At 42.0% G+C, this 23,894-nt stretch overlaps 1 protein-coding gene across 2 annotated transcripts in view; it reads right to left on the bottom strand.

The window, feature by feature from the left end:
* The window catches only part of LARP1 (La ribonucleoprotein 1, translational regulator), a 93,014-nt gene extending 83,613 nt beyond the window's left edge, over nucleotides 1-9,401 (bottom strand). Inside the window, exon 1 of one of the 2 annotated variants that reach the window (XM_048488248.1) lies at nucleotides 8,665-9,401. In XM_048488248.1, coding sequence (XP_048344205.1) covers nucleotides 8,665-9,136 — 472 coding nt within the window. In that variant the 5' untranslated portion in view covers nucleotides 9,137-9,401. Of the gene's footprint in view, nucleotides 1-7,352; nucleotides 7,662-8,664 lie in introns of those variants that run through there. The other variant, XM_048488249.1, reaches the window with a different exon arrangement.
* Between the last annotated feature and the right edge of the window lie 14,493 nt (nucleotides 9,402-23,894).

A 23,894-nucleotide genomic window follows, 5' to 3' on the forward strand; every position in this document is an offset into this window, starting at 1 on the left:
TAATGTACATGTAAAGTTACCATTATTTCCTATATAAATACTAGAAGAGATTCTACTTTCTACTACAAATCCAGAAAATTTCTCAAACTCTGGAACCAACAATCTGATACCACCTGGCTGATGTCTTTTCCACAGTTATTATTTATTACATTTATATAAATTTCTCTCAATGTTCAAAGACTTAGGCCCTGTCTAAACTTACTGTGACTACCTGGGTTCAAGTGCTCAGCAAGCAACCTCTCCAGCAAATTGCATAAAATCCTATGTCACATTTACAGAACGTACTACTGGAGTCAGGATCTGGGTTGGGGTACTATTCCAAACACAAGCATTACAACAGCATTAGACTGCTTCCAACAAGAAGTCAGAAAAGGACTGGGGGTAGCTGCTGTGACTTGAGTCTCCCCACACACTCCCTGTTTCTCTGGAGCATCACTGGTTGGCATAGAAGTTTTGGTTGCTGCAATCAACATCTGATGCTGGAAGAAAAGTTCCTCTAGTTACATCTGATGCAAAATCTTCTCCCTGCCTAGAACACACAATTTGAAAGCCACTTTTTTCTTTTTTTTTTAGATGCAAGGCACTATGTGTGAACATGCATAAGCTGCAAATAAGATATTTATATTCAGTACTTTGTAAACAAGTATCTGATCACTAAATAGTTGAAACTGGATTAATACACATGCTTCTTAGAAACTGGCATGTACAGAAAACAGGTAATCCACCTAAACTCAATGCTTCCTAAATTAAGAAGTGTAAGATGCAGACCCTGAATCATTCATGGCCAAATTACATTTCTTTTATTTATAAATGCATATTGCTTCTCTAGAGAGCTGCTCAAGTCTCCAGTTAGAAAGGTAAAAAACCAAAAATATAAAAAACATAATGCAGTTCAACTTTAAGGACCGATAGCCCTGCTGATTCAGTGTGAACACCCATCCCCCACCCTCTGTTACTAGGATGTTTCCAGTTCCTCAAGACTACTAGCATAAACTGTTAATCTAACCAGGTCCAAATGACAGCACCCTCTTTATCAACATGCCCCTTTCTCCCTTTCATATTATCATGTTTTCACCAAATACACAAGGTTCTGATGCTGAGCAAAGAGTTCCTGCCCTCTGCAGCTAATGTCAGCCAACCCTTTGGAAGAAACCTCCTTCGTTTTAAAATGTGCAATTCCAATGATCATTCCCAAACAACCATTAAATTATACAGAGTGGACACTACCACCATTACCTGCTTTGGAAAAGCAGCATAAACATCCTTCATCATATTACTTACATCAAAGTAGAAAATCAGAAAAAAAAAACGCCACAAAAATTCTGAATCTGGGTCTAGCTGAATTTTTTTCTCTCCTATAGAACAGTCTTAGCCCTCTCACAGTGCTCTCCAAATATCCTTTTAGACAAATAAGCATTAGTTCCAACTGTCCAATGTCCATTTAATTGATTCATTCAACAGTGATATTCAGCTCTCAGTTCCTATCTACTATTGTCTGTGCTCAGACATGCAAAACAGATAGCTTAGAAAACCCAACTCCTGGCCTACATTATTGCCCTTTTCCCATTTTGGTTGAAACTGACAACCAGGATTTCAACTATTTCCAGTTTCTTTTCTGTCAAAACTTAAGAGTATAGTCTTACTGGGGGCAGGAACGTGATTCTTTTGTTCACAGAATTGTGTAAAGCATCTTGCATGTTGATGGTGTGGTATAAAAGCTGTCACCACCACCCACTAAAGTCAACAAGAAACTGACTACAGATAGTAACTAGAGAGAGAAGTTACACACTGGCTGCTAGGTACTAGTTTTGGAATTAAAGTGAACAGGTTGTCAAGCAATTTTTCAATATTTGAAAGAAAATGTGCATCATAGCTGGGATTAACATATTATAACCCAACCACCTATACATACTATCATAATGTTCACCTAGAAAAAAGCCTTACAAAACAGAACCAACCAGACCAGTATAGGGCCCTCCTTACACAAAACCAATGCTGACAGGAGGAAGGCATTCAAGCCAGTTTTCGATGGTCTCAGTCTACTACTCTCCAAATACTCTATCTATAAACTTCCCATGATTCTATGCCACTTAGAGTCCGCAAACCACTTAAATTATTTTCAATTCATTCATCCTGAGAACTGAAGCCAAAGACGAGATATTTATCAGCACAGATGCAAATCCATCCTCCGTGGCATACTCTTCTACTGTAAGGGAAACATCACCACTGCTCAGTCCCAGAAATATCCCTTGCAAAGATTCTGGAATGCTGCCAAATGCTGCTCAATAAGCACAAGGATGAGTGGGGATGTGAAATTCAGTATGTTTATTGGACCACTCTGCTACTTCAAAAAGCTGGTGTAGCATAATGATTGAGACTATGAGCTATGATTCAGAACACTCTAGTTTGAATTTCAGCTCAGACAAGAACTCATTGTGTCTTTAAATAATCAATTTCTCAGATCCTTACCCCCACTCGTACCAAAAAATGGAAAGATATCAGCACATGTTATTACAAGGAAGATTAAAAACAAGTCATGTACTAGAGTACTTAATATTTATATGTGCTTTCCCTAAATAATAAAATCAATTGAAAACACTACTAGAGAATGAATTTTAAGTCTCATAATACACATCAAAATACTAAATGAGAGGACAAAATTAAAAATGGCAAGACTATGCTTGTGTCACTTTTATGTGGAGTTGTATCTTTTAAAAAGGATGCCGCAAGGCAAAAATGCTACTGACTTCTGACACAAGAATATATGAAAGATATCTGTTCAGTTCTGTTTCATTCAGAATAACTTCAGCTTCCAGGCTCATGAAAACCAAAGTCCCCACTAAGTGTCCCTAAAATCTAACTATTGGTAAGAATTTATTTTTATAAAATCTAACTGGGAGAGTGCATAAAAGATTCAAAAAGATGCAGATGCAAGCTACCTATGCCTACTTTTGAAAAAGATGAAAGTACACCTGAGCATCTGTCTCTGAAAAATGAATTCCTACTGCTGAATTTGTATCTCTTTTCAAGGCCACACCTGGAAAAAGAGTCACACTTAAATTAATGGAACTGCTTCCAAGTGTGTATGTTTAGAATTGAGATGTAATATCACACCAGCTTCCTTGTCAAATTTTTAAAAAAGTAAGAACCAGATAGAAAAGCTGAATGAAAGAATGCTACATCCTTTATAGCTGGAAGAGTCTTAACTCAGATTTAGGACTATGCTAAGGAGGATCAGACAAGGAGCTATGAATCAGTTTTTACTCAAACACTACATTCTCCTAGCATCACTTGAACAAACAGTGCATAGGGCAAAGGTCCAGGATAAAAATTAAAGGTATAAACATAAAGGAGAAGAAAAGTGACTTTTTGATTTCCTTCAGAAGGTGAAATTCCACAAAATTTTGTCTGTGCCAGAAGTATCCAGTTAAACCCAATAAGTGGACGACTAACCAACTTTTATTTTAAATAAGGGTATGTTGGAATTTGTTAATTCAATAGTTTTCATAATATTTTATAGGGGAAGGGGGGGCAGTGCCAATATAACTCTGTGTTTGCTCAAGAGGTACCTGTCAATCTTACTCCAAATTTGAAGTCACCTAGAAATCAGAATTTGACAACACAGCTTTCCACTACTGTTCGCATCACAATGAGCCATCTAAGAATCCTGTGACCCACTTTGAAATCACCATCTTCACTACAATAGACTAAGAGATGAGCAATAATGTTAAGATCAACACAAGCTAAGTTACCCAGAAGCTGATATCTGCGAAAACAGCAACTATGAAAAATGGACAATATCAGGTTATCAGTACTGGAGAAGTAATACTGCATATACAAGGCTTAAAAACAAATTATCCCACTCATCCTCAGCTACGCTTTCAATAATATGGGATATGCTCTTGCCCCCATGAAGCAAGCCATGAAATGTGGTTACTCTTATGCAGGCATCCACCTTCCCACCAAAGGTTAGAATTTATGGCATTGGCATCCCATCTGCCATTGACTCATTTATTCTTGGTGCTACTGCATTAGTGTGTTATACAGAAAAGCAAAAGCTAATTTAGTCTCATCCATGCTACACAATGCTAGTACAGCATAATGTGATGCATAAAAAGTGGAGAGAACTACAGTCAACACACTTCAGCCCTCAGCCAAGAAATTCTTGGGCTACAGTAAACTAGCAAGATTTACTTCTGGGTTAAATTTTTTTTGAAGGCTAAGACAAAGTAAACTTTAGTTCTCTCATTTTCTATGGCATACTTGGCTGAGTTGTATGTTACTCTACTAATCTCTACAAACAGAAGACAATTAGGGCTGCAACTTGTTACAATTCGAATGAACAGAGGTACGCCTTTATGAAAGGACACCTTGTCCTGTGTGATCTGAGAAAACACCACGACCAAGCTATTTAACCTTGTCCCAGAAATGGAAAGGAGGAAAAGATATTTGGAGGAATATGTGTACACAGAATAAAATCATGATGAAAAATACTGCTTTTCAAACTCAGAAAGAAATTTGGAATTCTTAAAGCTCATTATCTAGTTAAACAAAGCAACTTGACTAGTTCATTACACATAACCACACCACATCTCCCAAGGAGGAGGAATGATTTTTACAAGAACACAAAATCCAAAATGACATACCATATCTGGAGTCAGATTTGAAATCAGGAGCAAGCTGATTTCTATCTACTTTCATTCAAAACTAGAATCCCAGTCATCTGGATATGGGTTTTAAAATCACAAGGTTTGATCTGAAGGCACATGGTAAAGTAAACATGCTGAAGCTAAGGTAGGTTTGGCTCTGAATCTCAGAGTGCCTTGAGTTCCATGATGGGAGGTGTTGAAATGTTAATAAATTTAGAAAGTAACAGCATACAACACATCAGTCTCTTTTAATAGTTCAGAAAATCTTGAATATACTCTCCCGCTTATCATGAGAAATGCCTTGCAGGATCAGGCCAACGTTATTTGGAAGAGTCCATCATAGTCAGTGAACCTTCTAAACGAACATTCAAAAGGCCTTGCTCTTCACTCAACAGACTCTGCTGAACTTTGAGTTTTCTCTTTTAGATGCCTTTTTAGTCATCCTCCATCAACGCCTGACATATCTTCCAGAAATGAATCCCAGCCTACCATATTAAATCAGATTAGGATGAAGCAGGGTAGCACCGTTATTAGACAAATGAACTACAAAACATCAACAGGAAAATACTAGTCAATTATGGACAATGCTTACAGGTTTTAAAAATATTGTGCAACACTATAAAAAATATGAGGGTGCTAAAGTAATTGATTTCCATAAAATCTGCCAAAAAGCTTTGTCACTGCACAAATCAATCTGGCAGTTTCCCACTACTATGTTTACTTTGCAGATACTCTTTTTAAAAGAGAAGAAACAAAGCCTCAAAAGCAAAGAACATAATCATTTGCCAAAACTAGTGTTGTGTTAAATTATGAGCATCGCTGCCAAGTCATAGAAATGTTCCCACCTTTGGATTAAGTTGCAGACTTTTTTTACCTGGTACAGCAAAAGCTGGAAAACTGGAAGTATGGGCATATTTACTCCCAACATGAGCAAAACAACCAAAGATCCCAAGAGATGAGAGACAGTTACGCTGAGTCTTTTATCAAAGCATGGGCATACAAGCAGGTTAAAAGGAACATGAGGTGTGCAACCACTGCCAGTATTCCCAAGCTAGCTTTTACTTTCATGCCTTGCAAATTACTTGTACCTGTGGCATGAGAGGCTTCCATGAGGGAGAAAAAGAAACTGGGTGAGGATTTGGAATGCATGCAAACCCCTTTAATTGTCCAGTTATAGTCATTGTGAACCTGCACAATGCAGAAGGAAATTTAGGCCCCTATCAGGTCCATCAGGATCATCTTGTCATCCTTACAATGAAGGCGGATCATGTCCTGTTTCTTTTTCCTTCAGCGAAGAAAGATAACCCACGGAAGCAGTTGAAAACAGAACACTAAATATGTGTATAAGAAACTCTACCAGTAAGAGAAGCAAAAAAGTCATTAAACTAACTTGCCCAACATATCAGGCCTCCAAAAGCACAATATATGGCATATACACCAAGCACAACATACTGTTACGTTAACCTCCAGCCTGTTCTAACATGTTTCAATAAAGCAGTATCCTGCTTCATGAAAGTGTACTGGCGTGGACTTTGTTAATAAAATATGTTTTGTCACTGAATTTGCTGCAATAAGCACCATCACACACCAATTTTGGACAGATGAAGACATTTAAACTAGGTGCTGCAAAGATCCGCCTTTTCCAAGAATAAGTAAACTTTGATGATTCATCATCATACACTGTGAAGTACAAGAATCTATTAGCAATCTAATTTCAGATCAAGTATGAAATTGAAAAGTTTGGGATGGTTTAAGTCCCAGAAAATGCAGTTCAAAATTTCTTTTTTGTGAATATACTCTTTTTCCACAGAACTAATTTCCAAGTGTAATGTTCAAATTCACAAAAAAAATTGTTCAGATACGTCACCCATTAACAAGGAACCCTGGTCAATGTGCTTAGACCAGCATAGCTTTGCATAGAATTGTGCTGTAAGTGGCACATTAAACTACAAAACTGATACTAGCCACATGAGTCCTGACAAATTCCAAGAACAAGTCACCTAATACTTTTCATTAGAATCAACCAACATTTCACGGAACACCACACGAGCTTGCTCAAAGTACTCATCAAGCTGGATGACAGCACAAATAAAGGTGGCAAGACTCTTGCATGTCATGTAGCAATGTCTACAAAATGTATAAATCTGTTATTAAATGTTCCTGCCTCCCCATCTCATCCAAACCTTATGTTTATAAGGAAACATACTAGAAAATTATCAGTTCAAGATCCCATAATCACTAGACAACTATTTTGATTTTTCTGTGTTTGTTTTCGCCAAAAGATGGATAAGCTGTTTAATGTTCCAGCTGGAACACGGTGGACAAACAACCCTTCAACCTTTCTCCTCCAGCCTGACTTGGAATCAATGCCAGGAATGGAAGACTAGAGCATTCCAGTTAAATTCCAACTATGAACCTACTGAAAAAGAGGGCCCAGGCCTAAATGCAACCATTGCGACCCAATAAAGTCCAAAGTAATTAAGAGCCCTGTTGCAATAATCCATGAAGCTCACGTGCATGTTTGAAAGGCCTTTGTAACGCATTCATAATCACGGAGATCCTTCAACGGTTACAAATCCGTATGTGTAAGAAGGCGGGAGGGGGGGGGGTGTCGGGGAGCCGCCCTCCAATAACACGTTCCGCTTAACAGCGGTCCGAATTACACATGGAAGCTTAGCTGGAAAAGCAGCTGGAAGGCCTCACCTTGTCCGCCTTCTCTCCTTGACGCAACTTCGCTGTCACCCTGGGAGCCTCAGCCAACACGCGCAGGTGCCCCGAAGAGGGCTCTGTCCGGGGCCCAAGCCAAAAAAGGGACGCCGCCGTCGCAAAACAGGGGCAAGCCCTCGGCCCTCGGCGGCGAGCTCGGAGGAATCACATGTCCGCCCCGACAGAAAACCACGTTGCCTTTACTGCAGGGGAATGCTGGGAAAGGGAGGAAGCGGCGAGGCCATTGGGCGGCCGGGCGTCAAGAGCCTGAGCGTTCAAACCGTCGGCAGCGGCACGTTTGCAGCGAGGCCCAGAACGGCGCCTCCCGAAGGCAACCCCCTCCCCCTCCACCGCCGCTTCCCAGCCAAGCCACATGACCCACCGGCGGCTTCCCGGAGCAGCGTTCCTCCTTCCCTTCCCCCACCGGCGCGCGCGCACACACACGCGTCTAACGGGAGTCCACTTGTCCGACGGTCCTTCTTACCTCCCCAGCACACCCTCATTAAAGCAAACCCAAACGTCAGCAGACGCCAGTCTGTGGGTCTCTCGAAAGGCCTCTTCGGGGGATCTATTTCATAATTCCGTCCCCATATGGGCATTACAGGCGGTTCCGGCAGCCTGAATACGATCCCCTCTCCCTTCTCCTCCCGCCCCGTTCACGCTCAGAGGCCAAAGGCGTCGGGCCGGTGGACGTTACCGGATTAGATTGACCTCCCGATATTCTTAGACGCCAGACCGCCCCGGCATTGCAGCGACCACGGCTCAGGCAGGGGAAGCGGCGCGGGGGAATCTCTTTGGCTGACGCTTATTAAGCATTTACAGCCTGATCAAATATTGCAACGACGGTCCGAGCGCGAAGGGGAGGGTCACTAATACATAAGAGATTTATTCACGCCTTAACTCTACAGGCAAAGCCTAATTCCGCGTCAAGCCCTGAAGGGGGGCGCGGGGGCGGCACCCATGTTGGTGAAAGGTAGTTCCCTCTGTGCCCAGCGCGGGCGTATTTCCCTGCAAGCGAGGCCTCGAGAGGTGGTTCACGCTGGCTTGTGAAAGCCTCCTGCCATGCTTCACCCACCACCCACCCTTTCTACTCCCTTTTTTAACACTGCTTTTTACGAAAGGGTTCCCCGGCGACGCGAGGTAGCCGAGAGTACGTGGAGATGCACAAAGGCGGGGTGGAGTTCGGGGAAGGGGGGATGTCACCATATTGCAGAAAGGCGACTCCCCACTTCCAGCAGCTCTTCTTCGCCTTCTCAGCCCCGCGCCGCGGCCTCCGCCACCCGCCCGCTCTCCCCGTCCCGGGACCCACCTGCAGGAGACTGCCCGTTGAGGGTGACCAACGCCGCGGGGGCGTTCTTAGTCCAAGGGTTCACCTTGGGCGGGGGGGCCTCGATGAATTCCTTGCGCCCCACGCCGCCCTCCTCGCCGCCGCTGCTGCTGCCGCCGGCCTCGCAGGGCAGCCGGTTGGATTCGACGCCGCCGCCGGCGCTCCTCTGGTGCAGCAGGTTCTCCTTCTCCTGGTTGTTACTGTCCTCCTTCTGCTGTTTGATGCTAGGGGGCTTCAGAGCCCCGTTCCGGCGGAGATGCTCCCCCACGCTGCTGCCGCCGCCTTCCTTGCTGCAGCTGTCGGGGCCGCCCCTCTTGCCCTCGTCGGTGCTGGCCTTCTCCCCTGGGTGCATGAGGTGCTCGCCTTTCTCCTGGGGCTTCTTAATCACCAGCCCATGTTCCTCGGAGGGCAGCAAAGAATTCGCGGGCAGGAGAGCCTCCACCTGAGTAGCCATCTGTGCCCCCGCAGAGCCGCCTCGTCGCCTGTGCTCCAGGCTCTCCCAGACAACGCGCACGCCCCAAACTTTGTTGATCCCCCCCCCGCCCGTTTGCAAGCCGCCTCGCGGGGCCCGATCCCCCACCCCGCTCAGGTGGATTCACACCCTGAGACGAAGGGGGGGCTCAAGCCGCCGGCTTCCTCCCCCCACCCTTGAAGCCCGACCCTGGCGTCCCCCCTCCCCCGTCTCCTCTAATGCCTCCGCAGCAATATGGAGAAGCAAGGAGACCACGCGACTGGCCGGGCGAGCGCGCGACCCTCCGCCAGCTCCGCCTAGACAGGAAGCGGGTGCGCGCACGTCGCTGCTGGCGAGAACGCGCCTTGCCAATGGAGGAGCCCGACAGGGGAGGGAGGAAGCGCGCGTGCCTGATGCAATTGGACGAGAAGAGACGGGCCTTAAAGGGACAGTGCTCATGAAAGGGGCGGAGCCATCGCTTTGCGCAAGGGGCCTGCGCTGGTTCTTCGTTCCAGGACGGATTCGCAAGGAAAGGCAAGGCTCGTGTGTTTCGCAGAATCGTTTCTTGCACTCTAGCCGTGTGGATGCTGTGCTTGGACTGAAAGTGTACTTAGCAAGCTGGATTCCTTACCCTGAATCCTAGTCCTCTGTATTTTTTTAAAGCAGGGATCCCCGTTGATCCAGAACAAAATCCAAATTAAAAATTGTAATATTGTGCTTCACCTTAATAAAATTCATAACATGGGTTTTTATTATAAGCCTGTGCGAGTTTTCTTGGAAGTAGATCTAAGATCAACAGAACTGACCGCCAAGTATATAACATTGTATCTATTCCGAATCTTTGGGGATTATGAGGCTTTGAACAGTTATTAACGATCCATAGTGGGAAAAACCCAAGGTCTCACTTGTCTTCATTCAGTTATTTCCTCGTGTCTTCATTTTCCTAAATTTCTTTCACTGTTTTTAAATTATGACTTCTGAGGAGACTCGAAAGTTGCTTGCTTGGGGACAATATGCATGTATTGCAACACTGCTTACACTATTGCTTTTTTATTTTTTCACCTCCAGGCCAGTATGGCCACCTGTCTCCCTTTTTGCACACTTAATTTTGTTGCCAAACCTTCCTTTGTAGCCATTGCTTCCCACAACTGAAAAAAATAATCTGAGTTACTAATTTATGTTACTTGTTTCTCTGTCTGCCCCCCCTGTGTGTGTGTGGCTCCTTATTACAGAGGCAGGTCTTTCCCCCAGGAGTTTGTAATCTAATTTTCGTGGGTGGGGGAGACAACAGAAGAAGGTGAATGGTCTGGAATGCTTTGAAGAAAGACACCTTATTATCAATTGAAAGTTGTGGCTTCTCACCACATGTATACACAGCAGAATAGACATGAGATGGCTTCACAGAAGTTGGAACTTTCATGTGAAGCTGCCCTAAGGCTGAGGGTGCCACCACGCAACCAATGTGATGAGTAGACTACAGAATACTATGTTTATTCTGAAACTAATAAAAAGTCTCATGTGTTACTAACTGCTCTTCTGCAAGAAAATCAACATATATAGCTTTAACAAGGAAATTAAACTGTGAAAGTTTGCATATTGGGTAATTGCCAATCATACACAAGTTAAAAGTACAGAAGTGCAGCAAAAGTAAAAATGCATAGACTAACCCAGCTGGGGGTGGATGCTACAACAGTCAATCCATTGTGTTTCCTCCAGATTGGAGTTCTAAGCAATTACAATAACAAGTTACAGGACAGATATCATACTGATTAGGAAATGCAAAGCCTGAATTTATGTTTACGAATTACAAGCAAGTTCAAACTTAAAATTACCCTCAGTAGGTTAACCTAGCGGAGTAATTTTGATTGTTGCTGTGTGTGCTGGATATGTTGTGATATGGATAATGGTTTTAGGGTTGATATGATAGAATACAAATACATATTTGTATAAACCATCTTAGGTTTACTATATAGAAAAATACATATTAAGTACATATGTATCATGAAGATGAAATAAACCATGAACAAAATCAAACAACCTTCAGTTAGTGAAAAACTGAAATGAAGGTTGTGAAGCTACAAAAACTGAACAGAACCTGACTGCCTTTTCCAAATTCACAACAAATATGAGGCATCTAAGAATGTACAAGGCAACTTTGTTTCAATGAAGGCCTAGGGCCGTGGTGGCAAACCTATGCCACTCCAGATGTTCATGGACTATAATTCTCATCAGCCCCTGCCAAATGGCCATGCTGGCAGGGGCTGATGGGAATTGTAGTCCATGAACATCTGGAGTGGCATAGATTCGCCACTACTGGCCTAGGGTGACCAGCCTCAAGGTTGAGGCTGGAGTTCTCAGATTTACAACTGATCTCCAGATATCATTTTCCCCAAAGATCTCAGCTTTGGAGAGTAGACTGTCCAGCATTACATCCTCAACAAGCTCTAGTAGCCCATCCAGAAACTCAGTCCTCTTGATGCACTGTCTCTCCCTGCCTCAAATCTCCAGGAACTTCCCAAGCAGGGTTGGTACCTCAATGCTATTCCAGTCACATTCCTCACATGAAGTTAGTATCCAGTACCATGTAGGTCTTAAAGATGCTGGATCCAAATTTGCCAAGAAGAAATCTACACAGATGGGTGTAAATTCTCCATACAGCGCAACAAGCCTCAGTTAACCAAGTATTATCGAAGGGGGCTGAGTCAAAATAGGATTTCACCATATGTGGTACACTGTGCTACTCGTAATTTAAAACCCATAAGAACATAAGAACATAAGAACAAGCCAGCTGGATCAGACCAAAGTCCATCTAGTCCAGCTCTCTGCTACTCGCAGTGGCCCACCAGGTGCCTTTGGGAGCTCACATGTAGGATGTGAATGCAATGGCCTTCTGCGGCTGTTGCTCCCGATCACCTGGTCTGTTAAGGCATTTGCAATCTCAGATCAAAGAGGATCAAGATTGGTAGCCATAAACCCACTCTTGTATCAGTGAAGTAGGTACATTCAGAAGATACATTTGAACCTCAGAACTGAGCAGAATATCCCAGTGTCTTCGGATCTCAGAGAGAGTACATGGTTATTATTAGAAGCATCTTGTTTCAATCATAAATCTTAAAAAAAAAAGTTGGTGGAAAAGATTGACTTTTTTTCTGCTTTGCGGGCCAGTGCATGGAATACAGGTGAATATGGATTAATCACAATAAGTCTCCACATAGATAAAAATGAAATACCCATAGATTTTGTTGGATTCTGGGACCAAATAAAACTTACTTTATAACGTTAAAAATGGGAGGGGAGGGGGGATGAAGCACAATTAGTTACGTATCTCTGAAAACAAGCCTATATTGAATACACATATCACTATATTTTAAACATCCATAGCTGTACAAGATAAGATTTACTCAAAAAATTTCTAGGCAGCTTTTCAATAAGCTGACTTACAATATAATAGAACCAAAAAACTTTATAATTGCCTAATATAAAACAATGAAATATAACTATGAAATATAACAGTATTCACAACATTTTACTTCTAATTCACCCTAACAAGGCAGGTCAAAAGCAAGCTGAAATTGGAACATCTTGCAACTCATTCTCAAAGCAGCCAATGAGTTGCAACTTTATGCCTAAGAAACAGTAATTCCACAAATGCCCCTAGCAGCTATGACTTTTTAGTCCATGATTGATAGAATGTAATGCTGGACAAGGCTCAGTAAATACAGCTGGCACAGAGCTGATACTGGAGAGGCAGTCTCAAAGGCAGTAGTCTGCAAAAGGTAGCTCATCAGCTACCTGTAGCTTGCCTACTGCTGCTGCTGGGTCATGCACCTAGAAGAGCCAGGAAAAGTTCACAAAAAGATCTGCCTCAGTCTTGGACGAGGGAGTTTTTATTTTGTAAGATTTTTTTCCTGTGCTGCTTAGCTGATAGCTTCATTTTTGGTGCTCTTCCCAGTCTGGGATCTGATTATAGGACAAAACAAAACTTGCTAACATGCTGGGGGTGGGGGAGGGAGGTGGAATCTTCATTACTCACAAGCAGCTGTCATTAAAGAAGAGGTCACCCCTGCTCTAAGATTCCATCAAGACATGAAAGAAAGAAATTAAAACCCCAACCCCAAAACCTTGACACGAGCAGATCTCCAGCATAGGAGGTACCCTGTAACCACTAGTCAGTATCCTATGCAAGCTCAGCAGAGGATAGAAAGGTAAACATAAGACCCTACTCTGAAGTTCAAAGAGTACAACAATGTCACTGCTGTTTACAGCATTCCCTCTTGCCCTATATACCAAGGCAGATAAGACTATAAATGAAGGCGTAGCTATAGCATACAAGGACATAGGTAAGGGGGGGTGGGGTTTCTCAGGTTCAAACCCCCCTCATTACATGTCCGAAACTCCACTGTTTGTGGGTTTTTTGTATTTTAAAGAGTTTTTTTTAATTTTTGACCTGCAGGGGGCACAGTTTTTAAGCTAGCAGCACCAAACTTTCAGGGTATCTTTAGGAGACCCTCCTGATGATACCACCCAGGTTTGGTGAAGTTTGGTTCAGGGGGTCCAAAGTTATGGACTCCCAAAAGGGGTGCCCCATCCCCCATTGTTTCCAATGGGAGCTAATAGGAGATGGGGGCTACACATTTGAGGGTGTCCCTAAGCCAAACCTCACCAAACCTGGGTGATATCATCAGGAGCGCCTCCTGAAAAATCCCTGAAATTTTGGGGCTGCTAGCCTAAAAACTGCTCCCCCTGCAGGCCAAAAACGGGAAAAACACTGAAAATACAAAAAAAAATCTCCCAAATGAACCTGCATTTTTGGCGCCCACCACAAAGGGGGGGGGGCTGGGCAACTGCCCACTTTGCCCAATGGGAGGAATGCCTCTGCTCCTGCAAATGTTTATATTTCTGTTAATATATATTTATATGCCCCAAATGTTTACATTTTTGTAATGTTTTAATGTTTACACTTTGTAACGTTTTATATTATTGTATTTTTATAAGTATGTAAGCCGCCTTGAGTCCCTTTGGAAATTGGTGGGGCAGAAATGTAAAATATAAATAAAAAATAAGTACTGAGGCCGGGGCAGGGCTTGGGGAGGCATGGCTATGCCCCCCAGGGGCAGGTGGGGGCGTGGCCCCACCCTCGAACCCCCCATAAAAAATCTATACCTACGTCCCTGATAGCATGGAAGGTGTCCTTGATTTAAACACCTCATGGAACTATCTATCCATCAACCTTGAAGGAGTTATAAACAATAAGACATGTGGATGATCCACCTTGCTGACTGGCTGCCTCATACACCAATAATTTTGTGCAACACACCTCCATTCACCATTATCCTACTACACTAAGGAGCTCCTTACTGCTTCCACTAATCCTAGCATGCCCTGTGTGTCAAACAGCTACCCCTCACATCATGCTGGCTGCATGGCTTATTACATACCAGGAATGATCTGGGGTGTGTACACTATCTGAGGTCCCTCCCATATTATAAGAGAACACCTGCACAATCATTAGATCATTCCTCCCTGTGTCGGTGAGAGTTGCTAAACCCCGGACAGAAAAAGTCCTGTTCTTTTAATAGATGCTCAATGTACGAAAATGGGCCGATGACGCTTTCCATGGAATGGAGGTAAATAACATCAACTGGTAAGTGATATGCTGTTAAGCCTCCATGGAGGAGAAAAGTTACAGACCAAGAGCTCTTGTGCTTTCACCATTCAGTTCAAGTCTCTGGCAACAGTCACCATTGAAATACTGAGGGCAGGCCTACCATACATTTCTCAGATGCACTTTAGTGGTCTGCTGTTTTGTTTATTTATGTAAACATGTATTAACCATTTTTCTTTCTCAGGGAGCTTAAGGTGGTTTACAAAATAATTTAAAAAACATTAAAAACATAAAAGCCAAAATTTAAACAGATCAGGACTGCTAGTAAGCTTAACTAAATGCTGTTTTAAGTATAGAACCATTTCGGTGTTCTGCAACTTCATTGGCTGACAAATTATTTATTTTTGTACTGTTTTGTGCCAAAGCAATAAAACAGCTGTGGATGAGGGTGGAAAGGGCACATTCAGCTATCTGTTAATCAATAATTTTTGTTTGGATGGAAATGTGTTTTAAAGTGTTGGCCCACAGGTAGAGGGACTGAACTCCCTTACAGATACACTAAGTCCCTTCCCTGAATGATAAGCTTTCATTTTTTTTAAAAAAAGCAAATATCTACCAAATGTACAAGCAAGGTTTCATCTTCCTGTTTCACAAGAGATGCAGGAGGGGAAGCTGCAAGAAGACTCTGAAGTGGGCACTTCTCCGAGTCAGTTAGCCCCTTAGTGCTGAAACAAATTTTCCCTCCCACCCTCTATGTGAAGCAAGTAAAAACCACAAGACTGAAAATCTGAATTATTGGGGTTTTGAGGTTGGCTCCTCTGTTTGCTGCTAGAAAATTGCTCCAGGCCATGGGTAAAGGGTTGGGAGGAAACAAATGGATGGCAAGTCTTATTCAACCATTTATTGCAAGTCATATTTCACCAACTTCCCTGTGTAAAGCTTTGAGCATGTGCAGAATACTTTTTACTCACCAATGAATAATTTCTTGAGCTCTTGTTCCTATTTTTCCCTTGGCTACAGGGCAGAAAAGGGAATAATGCTCAAGTTTAAATTCTTGTAGCAACAAGAAGTAATATACTTTGTGTTTTTGCTGTTTTGAGTTCACTTAGAATGCCCCGTTCCCACTACACTCTTATGCGCTCTCACCTCTGGTTTGACCTAAGGGAGACCTTGCCAGCTTAGCTGCCAGACAAGCCAGAATATGAACAGTGCCGACTGGCCAGTTTTCCTTGTAATCTAAAAGCAACCTACTCCAAATTTGGGCTGTACCTAGCTAGGGTTACCAACAGACCTGAGGAAAGATGTGCTATCTCTTTAGCATTGGCTTAATGTGTAGGAATGGGCAGGTGAAGTTTTCCAAGGCATGGAGGTAAATAACATTCCATTAAGCTTCTGTTAAGGAAACATGATTTTTCCCCCCTCCAGACATTTGGCACCCTTATGTACAGTAGCCTTGGAATAAGACAGGAAGATGTTCCTCATCCTCCCCTGTCAAAGGCATCAATTTCAAGGGGAGAACAGTTCTAACAACAACAAAATTTAAGGAATTACTGAATCATGAACAAAAGCCATCTCAGATGATTAAAAAGAACTGGGAAACAGAATTAAATACAACTATAAATAATAATGAATGGAACAAAATATTTCAGCAAGTCAGTTTTGAGAAGTGTACAAGAACATAGGTTAAAGGTATTTCAAAAATGGTATTATAGCCCATTTAGACTTTATCATATAATGAAGGTTGGAAATAAAAATTGTTGGAGAATTGTGGTTATGTATAAACATGTGGAGAATTGGTTATTTATACACATGTGATTTCCCTATGATGGTAAAGTTTTAGGAATCTGTTTTTGCTGAGAGTAGTAAAATTACATAAGAACAGTTAGAACCACTGATGAAATTAGCTGTTAAACTTATTTTCTAAAGGGATTGTGCACTGTAAACGGAAAACACTTATAGATTTTCTTGTAATATTCGTCAGGATGGTTATTGCCACAAGCTGGGGGGGGGAAGTAATATTTCATTAGACAGATGGCAGACTAAAATAAGGAATTTCCTGATATTGAAAAATTAACTAATAATGTTAGGATAATTCAAGGAGGAAAAGAGAAGATGATTTTAGGAGAATTTGGAACAATTTTGCAAAGTATTTAATGACATTTCCAGAATTGAAAATATGTAGTTATTTTTAAAAAGTTGACAACTAGTCTTGGATATAGGGATTTGGACAATTAAGTATATTTGTATAGAATGTATATTAAATCCATTGTCAATGATAGAGAGTTTTTTTCTTTGTTACATTTGTTATATATTGTTATCAGTCTCAATCCCACCAGATAGTTGATCCATTATGTATTGGATATATAGATGGGATTGTGGGAGTATTGTCACTTTTTAAACGTTTCATGAATTTTGTGTCTATTTTCCTTCTTTTCTTCTGTTATATTTAAAAATGAATTGAAAAGAAGAAGAAGGGAAGAACTGATTTCAATTTGAGGTGATGCATGTGTCTGTTGAAGAGCAACAGCTGCAACATGCAAAGCTTGGCCCACAGCTGAAAAACTTGCATTCATTTCTCCTTGAAGGTACATTTAGGCTCAAACCAACCAATGTTATCTCTCTGTGTTTCCTCAACTTTGCTGAGTTGATGTCGTCTGTCATGTTTTGTAAAGAAATGGAAAAGAAAGCTCTCTTTTGTCTCTTGGTATATATGTAAAGTACTGGAAAAAATTGGGAATCTATTAAAATAATTTGTTTTGGAGTAAGCTGGAATGTGTTTATGATGTACATGCATTTACCCCAGCAGTGTTTGCTCGAAGAGTCTAAAGGTAACCAACAGTGATCCTTTTTGCCAGATTGTTCTTGAAAGGATCAAAAGGAGTTGGATTGTGAATTACTGTTTACAGGCCATCATGGATCTCCACAGAAATACAGCTACTGTTTCATTGCATCCAAGGGCCTTTCCCCACTTACCTTAATCCCCCCTATGCCGCACGCTGCTCTCAGCGTGCGGCATCCCTGGCGTGCGCCCGGGTGTCCCCACGACCCCACGCTCTGCGCGGGGTCATCACAAGGTGCCGTTTAAAAGAGCACCAGGGATGCTGTGCGCTGAGGGGCCGCGACAGCGGCAGCGTTGCTGTCGTGGGGAATGCCGGGGGACCCCACGCTACTTTCGGAGAGTAGTGCGGGGCTTAAGGTAAGTGGGGAAAGGCCCCAAGTGTCTTCCTGCACTCAGAATTCTAAAACAGGATAGCTACCTTTGAACGAACTTATCTTATTCATTTGCCATCCAGACAATATGTTTTCTGTGTCAAGAGTTGAACTGTGCTGGAATTCAGACACAGTTTGCATCCAGTTGTAATCTATCCTTCAAGAACTTACTATCTACATGATCTCATTGATAAATGTTGCAATATTTACATAAACTTGAGGTGTTTTAGAACAAAGATGAATACATTGCAAGGTCTAATTTTGTTGACTATCCATTTTGCACATTAAATCTCCTCCTTTGCAGTTTTCATTTTAAAAAAATCTGCCAGATAAGATTATGTCCAAGACCATTGCTCAATAATGGTTGTAAATTGTTTGCAACAGTGTTTCTAAGCTATTGAAACCACAAGCTTTCCCTTTGGCTGCCAGATTGTCCAAATTAACTGTGATCAGTTTACCATCTATGACCTCTACCCTCATAGCAATCTGGCAAAAGCCACCAGGAACACAGTGAAGAGAACAGAAATGCATTGCATTGTATTACGTTGTTCAGAAAATCTAAAAGACCCATGAGGAGTATGAAAACTTTCAAAACTTCTAAGTAGCTTTCCCTCATGTCTTACTCTGTACTACTGATTCTGATTTTGAAATTTTGCCAAGTTTTGTAAGCAGTCAATCCCCTCCTGCTGCTAACGGATGCCACGAAGGCATGGAGGCCAAAGAGCTGCATAAGAGCAAGAAACTGCTCCCCACAAAATGGATGACACTCAAGAGGGTTTGGGGACCCATCTTGTGCATTAAGCCTGGGCAAGAAGGTTGGCTGCTGAACTTTCCTGCTGGCCCTAAGGTGTGCCTATCTGAACAATGGGACTAGCTAATCCCCATTGTGTCATCCTAAAGTGATTTAATCCACACTCTGAATATTACTTACTCTATCTAAACCCATTTTAGCAATTAATCACTATTCAAGAGAATAGTGCAGGCATTACCTTCAGTTCTGATGACTCATCAAGCCCCTCCTATCTTATTCTTGGAACCCCAGAAAAGCAATCAATTCTTTGTCTCTAGCTTTCGTGCCAGTTTACCTCATATCACCTCAGGATCCATTTGGCGGTATAAATATTGGCCATTTGGCCTTTCATAGTATGTATATGTCTTGGATCTGTGTATGGATCCACAGTTGCATGTGTGTTCTTTCCTTTGCTCCTGGAAATGCAGGTTGTTTTCCTCTTCAGCACAGCACTCCCTGAATATCCTTTCAAGACTGCTAACTATTATCCATCCTTGAAGTCTTATGCAATTCTCTTAGTCAACTCTTGCATGCTTTGTGAAAGTACGTTCATTAAAGTATATTTCTTTTTTTACCAGAAACAACACAATTTTTAGTCTTTAATAAAACCAATTTTAATTAAACAACTGCCTACTCATTTGAGAGTTTTCACCTAGGACTCTCCTGGCATACATAGGTTATCAATCCTAGTTACCCCCTTTTGCTCTCTAGTTAATTCCCCCAAACTAAATTGGAGACTGCCGAGTTAGGGTAGCAGTTTCAGCCAAGGAATGCCTGGTAGCTTCAGCTTCCATTCTACAAGGTGTTATGGGAGTATGTGGGAGAGAGATTCCAAGGAGCTTTAAAAAAGAACAGAGGTTGGGCTGCTACATAGGTTGCTAAGCACCACTACTATGTTTAGAGAAAACTTTGCCTCTGTCTTTTTTTGGTCTGTGAAGCTTACCTGCAAAAAGATAAAGCAGTCTTTAGTACTTATCACATTTTTCTTCCTTAAAGAAATAGTGATACTTCAGAATACTGCTGTTCATTAAGGTTCTTTGGATATCTGATAGCTGTGTGAAGACATGTAGCCCTAGCCTATGAATGTTTACTCAGAAGTAAATCCCACAGGTTTCTAATGTTACTGTCAAGAAAGCATGCATATAATTGCAGCCTTAAAAGAGAAAATTGCTTGATATAGACCTGCTGTTATAGGTAATATTAGCTTGTATTTTAAGAAATAATTATTCACAAAATTCAACTCTTCTTTTTACATGGGGTTTCCAGAGATATTTGTCTATTTATATCCCCCTATTCTAGCAGTCATCTAACAAAATGGCAGAGACCATGCCCTTAGGTTTATAGTCTAGAAGGACAAGACATACAAAGGAAGAAGGAATGAAGGGAAGAGGTAGAACAGGAAGATAAGTTGAAAAGCAATAATATTTGTTCAGCTTCGGTGAAAGGTAGAATTGTCCTATGGATTGATTCCTCTGGTCACAATGCCTTTTCTCTTCTCTTTAAAAACTCTTAGGCTATCCTATCCAAAAGACTGTCTGGCTTCATATTTATTTAGAAAATTTGTATGGCACTTCTCCAGACCAGTTCAAGGTCATTCACAATAATCAAACAAGACCAAGAAGACAATAAAAGGAAATAATATCAATAAAACATTACAAGTCAATACAAGTAATATCTGCTTAGTGTCCACACTGCTGCTCCATTAGTACTTCCAGACTACTTTCTGCACCCAGAAAGTTTGCTTTCAAAAGAACTGCATAATAAGAATTAGTAGTACTGCCAATTATACACTCTCTCAGACGCTAGAATCTTTCATACTTAATTCCTTCTCTGTAGGAAGTATCGATATACCTGCAATGTGCAATTACCATTTTTGTGAACTATGGCAGCACATGCATTTATCATGCATGTATGTTTCCAAATTCCAATACATATGAACTGCCCACTGGATTTTTCAGAGTTTGTGTAATCAAGGCTGGGTGATTGATGTACGCCACTGGGCCTCAACCAGAAGATAAAGATACCAGGCTACCTGTCCAAAGGTATTCCCAGGGAGATCGGGGAACAGGATTTATTAGCTTCCTCTAGCATCTGTTGGAACTCTCTATCAAAAAGTCTCTTCTTGACAACCCCATATACCTCCTGCTCTGTTAACATTAGCAGATCCTCCAAGGAGATGCCCAACTCATTAAGTTTGGCTTTGATTTTAACCAACCACTGGGTTGTGTGGAGGATGGTGAGTCCCTGGGATGTATAGTACAGTTCCTCCTGATTAAAGCAAAATCTAGCCCAAAACTTGAATATATGGCACCAGGCCAGAGTTTCCAGCCAATGCTGGCCTGTTTCCAAGCACAGGGCCGCACAGGGAATAGCATGGGGCAAGCTGAGGATTTTATACAGAAAGTGCGACTGGACCCTTTCAACCTCTCTGATCCATGCTCCTATCCAGATGGGGACCCCGTAAAGGATTTGTTGACTCACTTTAGTGTTAAATGCTCTCAATGCCACAGGAATATATCCTTGGCCTTTCCCATAAAGAGAGTGTATAATTTGAGCAACCTTGGCTCTACACCTTGGCTACTGAGTTTCTTCCAGAGGAGCTCTCTATTAACGGAATCAAATGTGCCCCAGAAATCGATGAAAATGGCAAACAAGGGGCTCTTTTTCCTCTTATATTTAATTATCAAGCAACTTAACTCCAGGCAGCCAATCCGAACACAGGAAATAGAGGCTGCCCGTACATGCATGAAAGAGACTACGGAAGAGCTTGCGGTTCTTATGGGAAAGCCCTGGGCTTGTGGGGAACCATTCGGGGCTTCCCGCACCGGCCCTGACTTGAGTGAAGGAAAGAGCTGGGCACCAGTGGGGAACTACAAGCAGGGGGAGAAGCCTGCAGTAGGTATGCTCCCCGGCTCAGCCATGGAGCATTTAGAAAGTGCAAAATCAGCCTCAAAGTGTGGCTGCTGTGACATCACATCCATGCTGAGCTCTCTCTCCTCCCCAAATTCTGCATTTCCCCAAATCTTTAGCAATTTGCCATTGCAGATCTAGCTGGCAACCCTAGCATATACTCTCAATATGCATGGCTGGTAGAGGAGTGGCAGTGGCGAAGTGTTTAAGAGCAGGGGCATTCTAATCTGGAGGAACTGGGTTTGATTCCCTGCTCTGCCACTTGAACTGTGGCGGCTTATCTGGAGAATACACTGTGCACTCCAAAATATGCCACCTGAGTGACCTTGGGCTAGTCACAGCTTTTCTGAGCTCTCTCAGCCCCACCCACCTCACAGGGTGTTTGTTGTGAGAGGGGAAGGGAAAGGAGATTGTAAGCCACTTTGAATCTCCTACAGGAGAGAAAGGGGGAATATAAATCCAAACTCTTCTCTTCTTCTTCTTCTGGTAGGCTCCCAATACACATGATTGTAACATCAGAAAATGGCTAAAATCAATGACAATTGGCTTCTTAAGCAGTGTGAGATAGTAGTCACCATGTTGAATTAGGGTTGCCACCTTTGGGGTGAGAAATACTTGGAGGTTTTAGAGGTGGAACCTGTGGATGGTGGATTTTGGAGACAAGAGGGACCACAGCAAGATATAATGCATTACAGTCTGCCTTTCAAAGTGCCATTTTCTCCAGGTTAATTGACCTCTATTGCCTGGCATTCAGTTGTAATCTTCAGCCACCACCTGGAGATTGGCAACCCTAGTTGGAATTGGATGTAGAAGACCCAGGACTACCGGCCTATTCTAATAAGAAGCCTGCAAGATAGCATTTCTTAGCCTAATGTCCCTAGCATAGTTGCAGTAAACAAATAAGATCAACCCTATGGAAGGCAAATTAATATTCCACACTGTGCCATGGAAAGAAACACATTTTACCATGACATGCCTCTGAAGATGCTGGCCATAGATGCAAGTGAAACTTGAGGAGTAAAAACTATCAGACCACAGCCACACAGACCCAAAAACCCACAGCTGCCAAATTAATATTTTTATTTATTTATTACTGATATTCATACCGCAGAATCATCTTATTAATAATAAGCTGCCTATTAATAATAAAGACAGTATGCTTTGGAACAACTGAAACATAGACATGCAAAAATGAAAAGGGAATGGAATAGAATTGCCTGAGGAGTCTTGGCTGATACCAAGGATTGTTAAGAGGAATTAAGGTTCTTTGTGATTTTTCTAGCATAGATCATATGCTGGAAGAATGTTTCCAAAACAGTGTCATGATGGAGGTTAGAATAGTACTGTTAAAAATTAAGCCACTACACTGGATACATCCACGTTTCCATACCCCTTGATAGAGAGGCCATGAACAGCTCCAAACCTTTCTTTCTCCACCAATATGTGAACAGTGTCATCAGCCTTAGGAAGGGACACCCAGTATTCCTTATGCAATCTGACAAGCACATGGGATTCCCAGAAGTATTAACACTGACCAGAAAGCAGAATCTCTGAGCCTTGACTGACTGGACAGAGATGATGCCAGACATTTGGGGAAAACATTAACTGAGCTGTTTTGCAGGCAACCTGGAAAATCCTGGCAATTGCTTTCTCTCTCTCTCTCTCTCTCTTTCTCTCTCTCTCTCTCTCTCTCTCACACACACACACACACCCACACACCCACGCAAACGGACGCACGCACGCACACATGTATATGCATATTTTCACATTATTTATTTTTACATGATTCTTATAATTTATTTATCTCTCTCTCTGCCTTCAAGTTTACTTCTGCAAACATCAAAAGTCTGGGATATACTGGCCTAGAATTTATTCCCCTGCTTCATGCTAATTATAGATATGAAACTTTCCCAACCTTTAGAAAGAAGTTTTGATAGGTGAACTTTGCTGTTCCTCCTCATTATGTATGGGAATTAAGTTTACTGGTTTTCCTTCTAGTAAATTGCTTCTTCCTTTCTACCTGTATGATCAAATACATTTCTAGAAAGGTGAAATCTGCCAGATCCTCAGTGCTACAAATACTGTGACGATATAGAAGGAAAACAGTGCTAAGTTATGAGAAATGTAGATGTGTTCTAATTACCCCATTAAACTAATTCATGGGGATTCCTGAGGCTAGACTGGTCAATTGGGACATCTGAGCTTATTTATGCATTTATTTATTGATTTGATTTTTAACTCGCCCA

Source organism: Sphaerodactylus townsendi, linkage group LG03 (genome assembly GCF_021028975.2).
Source record: "Sphaerodactylus townsendi isolate TG3544 linkage group LG03, MPM_Stown_v2.3, whole genome shotgun sequence".
Classification (NCBI taxonomy): domain Eukaryota; kingdom Metazoa; phylum Chordata; class Lepidosauria; order Squamata; family Sphaerodactylidae; genus Sphaerodactylus; species Sphaerodactylus townsendi.